Source organism: Penaeus monodon, chromosome 18 (genome assembly GCF_015228065.2).
Source record: "Penaeus monodon isolate SGIC_2016 chromosome 18, NSTDA_Pmon_1, whole genome shotgun sequence".
NCBI classification, from domain to species: domain Eukaryota; kingdom Metazoa; phylum Arthropoda; class Malacostraca; order Decapoda; family Penaeidae; genus Penaeus; species Penaeus monodon.
In genome coordinates, this window is record NC_051403.1 from 24,679,940 (window position 1) to 24,687,439 (window position 7,500).

General features: G+C 43.9%; 1 protein-coding gene across 2 annotated transcripts in view; it reads right to left on the reverse strand.

The window, feature by feature from the left end:
- The window catches only part of LOC119584344 (zinc finger E-box-binding homeobox 1-like), a 19,869-nt gene that overhangs the window by 1,491 nt on the left and 10,878 nt on the right, over nucleotides 1–7,500 (reverse strand). For both annotated transcript variants that reach the window (XM_037932904.1, XM_037932905.1), the window contains exons 3-4: nucleotides 3,507–3,846; nucleotides 2,576–2,722 (exon numbers count right to left, since the gene is read on the reverse strand). In XM_037932904.1, coding sequence (XP_037788832.1) covers nucleotides 2,576–2,722; nucleotides 3,507–3,846 — 487 coding nt within the window. The remainder of the gene's footprint in view (nucleotides 1–2,575; nucleotides 2,723–3,506; nucleotides 3,847–7,500) is intronic.

Consider the following 7,500-nt stretch of genomic DNA (forward strand, 5'->3'; position numbering starts at 1 on the left):
GCATCTTGCATAAACATAACAAAAAATATAGAAAAAACCCACAATGCATAAACTAGATTTATAAAGAATGAATAAATAAATAAATAAAAAAACAAGGCAACATTTTCGGAAACCTCCTGGATTCATCTTCAGACCTGAAGAAGGAATCAAGAAAGATTTCGAAACTGTTATCTCGTTTTTAATCAGTTTTTAATCTAGTTTGCGCGTTGTGGGATTTTCTACCATAGTATCAACACGGTAGAGTGTTTTACCATTAAACAAAACTGATATTGAAATTCCGACTCTAGATTACTGTACCGAATCATCTTCTAACACGCAAAGCTGCTGTTTTTGAAATATTTGTCATTAATCCACAAGCATTGAAAACCCATGCAGAGAGAAAAATTAACATAAACGAAACACATTCAAAGACATTAAAAAAAAAAATATATATATATAAGCTGTTAGTAAAAGCTCCCGAAGGCAGTACAAAATGCTGGAACATGATTAATCACAAAAAAACATAAAATCCTGACGCATAGATAGTCATGCTTGGAAAGAAAAAATGAATAAAAACAGAAACGACCAAAAGAGAAGCACATTTTTTCTTCTTTCTTTTACTATACACACAGGCAGCTGAGGTTAAAGCAGCGACGCCATTGCTGAATGTGTAGAATGTTACACCACACACATAATTTGAATTAATATATATATGTATATATATATATATATATATATATATATATATATATATATATATATATATATATATATATATATATATATATATAATTGTGTGTGTGTGTGTGTGTGTGTGTGTGTGTGTGTGTGTGTGTGTGTGTGTGTGTGTGTGTGTGTGTATGTGTGTGTGTGTGTGCGTGTGCAAGCAAAACATTTCCATTCAGCCGAGGCTCGCGAGATCTGCAACCTGAACAATGCCACTCAAGTGAAAGGAGAAGGGAGTAAATCAGAGAAGAATATCCGATAATGCTGCACAAACAGCATTACAGAACCCATGCTGACGTCTAGCACAGCTCCTCCGGCGGTCCCTGAGACACCCAGCCAAGGATCATGCTGCACGGATGGATCTTGCAAGAGGATCTCTCTCTCTCTCACTCTTCCTTTGCGCTCGATCTCGATTTGGATCTGACTCTCTCGCAGCTTTCCTTTCTTTCTTTCTTCCTTTTATCTTTATCTTTCTGACTCGGCCGCTCATTCACTCTCTCTCTCTCTCTCTCTCCCTCTCTCTCTCTCTCTCTCTCTCTCTCTCCTCTCTCTCTCTCTCTCTCTCTCTCTCTCTCTTTCTTTTTCTTTATCTTTATATATCTCTCACTCTCTCTCTCTCTCTCTCTCTCTCTCTCTCTCTCTCTCTCTCTCTCTCTCTCTCTCTCTCTCTCTCTCTCTCTCTCTCTCTCTCTCTCTCTCTCTCTCTCTCTCTCTCTCTCTCTCCTACAAGCCGAGGTCCAGAGAGACAAGATTAAACAGAAATAAATACAATCCTTAACATAATTTCCAGCTTAGCTTACCTCGTTACTGTACCCAGAACAAGCCTAAAACTGGACCGTAATTATGAAATGACAACAAAGCATGAAATCAACAATAAAGAATCGATTTAGTGAGAGTCTATCCTCAAACTAGGAATATTTTAAACATTTTTCTGTAAGAATACATTTTTTTCCTGAAATTAAGATTTTTCATGATAATAGTTTTGCATTTAAATTAAGCTTTATTCATGATTTTCCCCTCTGACTGTCGTAATAATAATGTTCACTGGTTTTATTAGTTATAGAAAGATATATCATATAGTCACACTAGGTACAGAAATATATATTATATGGTGTTATTTGGTATAGAAATATTTTCCTACTTAGAAATATATATTATGTATTCATAGAAGATACAAAAATATATATTATGTAGTCCTACAAGTTACAGAAATATATATCTATATAGTCCAATTAGTTTTCGAAATATATCGTATATAGCCATATTAGTTACAGAAATATATCTCATATAGACCTACTAGTTATAGAAATATATGTTATAAAATCCTGCCTATAGAAATATATATTATCTACCATTATCTCACCCCCATCCCCCATTACCCCCACCCTTATATCCCCCTTCCATTCCTCCCTTAACCTCCCCATCCCACCTCTCCCTCCCCCTCCCATAAATTCCCCCACTCCTTCCCCTCTCCCCCTTACCCCACTCCAACCCACCCCCTCTCTATCTCTCACCCCATATTCTCTCCCTCATAAACCCCCTCCCACCTAAAAATCCCCCTTCCCCACTCCTCTCCAAGAAATCCCCCACCCACTTCCCCCATCCACCCATCTCCTCTTCCCCACCCCCATAAATTCCCCGTCCCCTACTCCTCTCCCCAATAAATCCCCGCTCCTTCTTCCCACCCCATCCATCCATCCACTCACCCCTTCACCCATCCTCCCCCCCAGCCCCACAACACCCCCAACTTACGCACCCTCCCATCCCCACACCCCAACAAAACCCCCACAACTTACGCACCCTCCTCATCCCCACACCCCACACCCCCCCCTCATCCCCACCCCCACACCCCCACACACCCCCAACTTACGCTTGGGCTTGACGCAGAGGTAGCCGCACTCCCCCACCATGCAGCACTTGGTGGAGCCCGGGCACTCGTGGTCCTTCATGCACTGGTCCAGCCGCGTCATGCACTTGATTCCGAATCCCTTGGGCGTGTCGCAGCTGCCGGGCTTGTCTGTGGGCGGGGCGGGAAGGGGAGGGTGGGCGTGAGAAGGAGATATGTGAGAAGTCATTTATTTTATTCTATTTCATTTTTTGATATATATATTTTTGGGGGAGTGTAGGTGGGGGTGGGGATAGGGGGGGGGGTAGAGGGGAGCGGGTGGGTGTGGGTAGTGGGGAGAAGGGGGTTGTGGGGAGGGGGCGTGGAGAGTGTGGTGGGGGGTTGGGAAACGGGTGGAAGGGGGGGGGTTTCTGATTTGTGTGTGTGGGTGTGTGGGGGGGGTGTGTGTGGGAGTGGGTGTGTGCGTGTGCGTGTGCGTGTGTATGCGCGTGTGTATTACAGATATGAAAAGGATGAAGTTTGGTATGAGTGATATTCCTCTTACAAAAAAAAAAAAAAAAAAAAAAAAAAAATATATAATATATATATATATATATATTATATATATATATATATATATTATATATATATATATATATATATACATATATATATGTATATATATATATATATATATATATATATATATTCCCTGATATTCTGAAGAAAAGCCTAGGCATTCCGAGAATACGGTGGGGTATGACTAAGAACAGATAAAGGAAGCTAAAATATACGCATGCCATCCTGAAGGAGTGGCATACTCTATGGGGATATCTATAACTATATTGTCACGCAGCTTGCTACTAAGATTTCGGCGCATCAGCAAGGAAGCCTATTTCACAATCCCGGAGGCTACATATCAGAGGATCCCCATCCGAGGCCGGAGAGGCCAGGGTCTCCAGCGGCGCCCACGTACCGGCCTTGGAGGGCGGCTCCGTCCTCGCCTCGATGGCCGGCTGCGTCGTCCTCTTCGGCGACGCCAGCCACCCGTCCACGCCCACCTGCGGCTTCACGTCGAACTGGTCCTCGCTCAGGGGCGCCGCAGCCAGCTCCACCGACGACGGCGCGGCAGGAGCAGTTGTGGGCGTGGGCCTCTTCGCGGGGCGTCTCACTCCCGCCGCCTGGGTCCTGGGAGGCCTAGCGGGGGACCTGAGGGCGCCCACGGGGGCTCGGAGAGGCCTGCCGGTCGGCCTGACACTGCGGCAGCCGCGCGGGTTGCGGCACCTCTGCGGCAGGCCCGACGCCGCAGCCACCACCTGCAAGGCAAACACAGACGTGAGAGGAACGAACCCAAAGCCGCGCTGATCCTAACACGCCTTGGCTTTTATTACGGCCCTGGCTTCCGGCTTGCCACGAGGTCGAGGCCTATTAAACAGACAGCCGGGGGAGGTGAGAACGCGAAAGGGAGGAGGGAAGGACGGTGGAGGAGGGACGTGATAAAGGAGCAGAAAAAAGGTAAGAAAAGGAGGTAGAAAAATAAGGAAAGTATGGCACAGAAAAAGGAAAACAGTGACAATGGAATAAAAAAAAAAAAAGATCGATCGGGCCCGAGGAAACGACGAGAGATCTGAACGAGTTGCGTGAGGGTGCTGGTCACTTTCGCTGACGCTTTCTTTTCGCTCGTGTCCATCTGCAGCGGCGTCCCCCCCCCCTGCCCCCCCCCCACCCACCCCAATTCTCACCAGACAGGTTCATGAGATTGCGTGCAGTGCAGTCATTAGTCAGTAACGCCAATCCATAAACTGGACAATTGGGTTCGTTTATTGCCTATGTGGTGTGTGTGTGTGTGTGTGTGTGTGTGTGTGTGTGTGGGTGTGTGTGTGTGTGTGTGTGTGTGTGTGTGTGTGTGTGGGTGGGTGTGTCTTTGAGTTCTGTGCGCATGTGTGTGTGTGTGTTTACGTGTATGTACGCGATTACTTGCGCGTTCGGGAAACGAGAAAGAAAAGAACCAAGAGAGAGAGAGAGAGAGAGAGAGAGAGAGAGAAAGAGAGAGAGAGAGAGAGAAAGAGAGAGAGAGAGAGACAGAGAGAAAGAGAGAGAGACAGAGAAAGAGAGAGGAGAAGAAAGAGAGAGATAGAGAGAGAGAGAAAGAGAGAAAGAGAGAGAGAAGAGACAGAGAGAGAGAGAGAGAGAGAGAGAGAGAGGAGAGAGAGAGAAGAGAGAGAGGAGAAGAGAGGAGAGAGAGAGAGAGAGAGGAGAGAGAGAAGAGAGAGAGAGAGAGAGAGAAGAGAGAAGAGAGAGAGAGAGAGAGAGAGAGAGAGAGAGAGAGAGAGAGAGAGAAAGAGAGAGAGAGACAGACAGACAGAGAGATCAGGAGACAGTTATCGGCAACCAATCATTTTCCCCGGCCCATTAGCCGAACCCCCCCCCCCCCATAGGAGGAGGACGGCGAGAAGGAAGGGGGAGAACGCGAAAGGGAGGAGGAGGAGGGAGGGAGGGAAGGAGGGCGAAGAAAGGGTGAGGAGGCGAGAGGGAGGAGGAGGAGGGACGTGATAAAGGGAGAAGCACAGAAGAGGGAGGAATGGGAAGAGAGGATAGAGGAGAGGGAGAAAAGTGATAAAAATAAGAGAATAGAAAAGGGAGTGAAGGGAGTGTGTGTGAAAAGAATCATAGAGGGAGAAGGGAAAATGTGATAAAGAACGGAGAATGGAAAAGAAAGAAAAAAGAAAGGTGCAGAACGACAAAAGAGAAAGAAGGAAGAAGGAGAAGGGGGGAAACGATCAAGAAAGAAAGAGGCAGGTTAGCAAGGGGAGAAGGAGGATGACGACAAACAAGGAGAAGGAGGAAGAGAGAAGAAATAAGGAGGATGGAGGGCGTGACAGTGGAAGGGTGGGAGGAGGGAGGAAGAAAGGGAGAAGGAGGAAGGGGGAAGAGGGAGGGAGAAAGGAGGAGAAAGGAGGTGGGGGAGGGGGGAGGGGGAGGGAGAAAGGAGGAGAAAGGGGAGGGGGGAGGGGGAAGTTTGAGGGAGAGAGAAAGGAGGAGGGGAGGGGGGAGGGGGGAGGGAGGAAAGGGGAAGCTTTTACTTTCACTGCTGATGAAGTAGGGGGGGAGGGGGGAGAAGGGGGGACGGCCAATAAGGAGACGAGACGGAAGGAAAATTATCGTAGACAAAGAAAACGGGAACGAAAGAAAACGGAATCCGATGCAGCTCATAATTCTTTTTTTTTAAATCAAGTAACTAAAATCAATGGAATTAAAAGAAACGAATAAAGAAGATAAAAAGAAGAAAAGAGAGAGAAAGAACAAGAAACGGAAGTAAAAGAAGAAGAAGATAAAGAAGAAGAAGGAGAAGAAGCAGATGAAGAAGAAGAAGAATGAAAAGATGAAGAAGAAGAAGGAGAAGAAGAGGTTGAAGAAAAAGAAAAAGAAGAAGACGAAAAGAAAAACACGAAGAAGAAAATGAAAACCTAAGGGGAAAAAAATAAAACACGAGAGAAAACATCCAATAAAAAAGGAAGAGCAATTTCGAATCTAATTGTTGTCTCTCTCCTTCTCCTCTTTACTGGCAATCAATCTTCGTTTTTGTCAATTATCTCCCTTTCTCTCTGTCCTTTTAGCCCGTTGTTACCGTTTTCTTTTCTATTACGTGTCGTTTTTATCAATTAATCCTCTTTTCTAGGCCATTCATTCTTGTACTTTTTCTTTTTCTTTTGTTTGCCTATTTACCTGGTTATCAATCTTCATTTCTTTCTGTCTCTCCTTCTCTTTTTCTTTCTTTCTCCCTCTCTCTCACTCACTCTCACACTCATTCTCATTCTCACTCTCATACTTCTCTCCCTCTCCCTCTCACTCCCTGTCTCCCTCTCCCTCCCTCTCTCTCTCTCTCTCTCTCTCTCTCTCTCTCTCTCTCTCTCTCTCTCTCTCTCTCTCTCTCTCTCTCTGTCTCTCTCTCTCTCTCTTTCTCTCTCTCTTACCCATCCTTTTACCTGGCAATCAATCTTCCTCTCTCTCTGCCCGCTATTTACCTGACCCCCTTTTGACCTATATACAACAAGCTCTCTACATCTACACGTGTTGATATACCTTTTTCTTTTACTTTATACAGCAAGAGGTTTCCACTTTGTACTCGATCTGATTCTCACATCTACGTATTCCAAAGCCGTATTATCACCCCAATATATAAATTTCTTTGAGAATATAACGAGAAAGTAGAAAAATAAATTGTACGCGTCTGGTTGTGTCAAACTTGTAGGAAAACTGAAGCGAGTTTACAGAAATTGGAGAAAGACGGAGATAGTAAACTGGCTTTATATAGTTTCTTCCTTTCACTTACAGGGAGCGTAAATATAAGAATGTGAATAATAATCGATAGAAAAATGAATGTTAAAGGGAAGCGATTATGTCAGAATGGCGGCAAAATAAACTGCGACAGTGATTCTGAAAATAGTAGTGATGATGGTGGTATTGATAATGATAGTGAAATTGATGATGATTATTATAGTGAGGGTGATGAAGGTGAGGGTCAAGGTTAAGGGTAATGATGATGATGATAGTGAGAATTGTTGATGATGATGGTGATGACGACAAGAAGTGAACGATAAGGAAGTCGAAGATGGTAATAATGTAGATAGTTGTGGAGATAGTAATGAAAGGAAATAATACTAAAAACAAATGAAAGAAAAAAAATAGATATACATGTACACGATATACATTCATCCATCCATACACACACGCATGTGTGAATATATATATATATATATATATATATATATATATATATATATATATATATATATATATGAATACACACACACACATATATACATAATATATATATATATATATATATATATATATATATATATATATATGAATACACACACACACACACACACACATACACACACACACATCACACACACACACACACACACACACACACAACACACACACACACACACACACACACA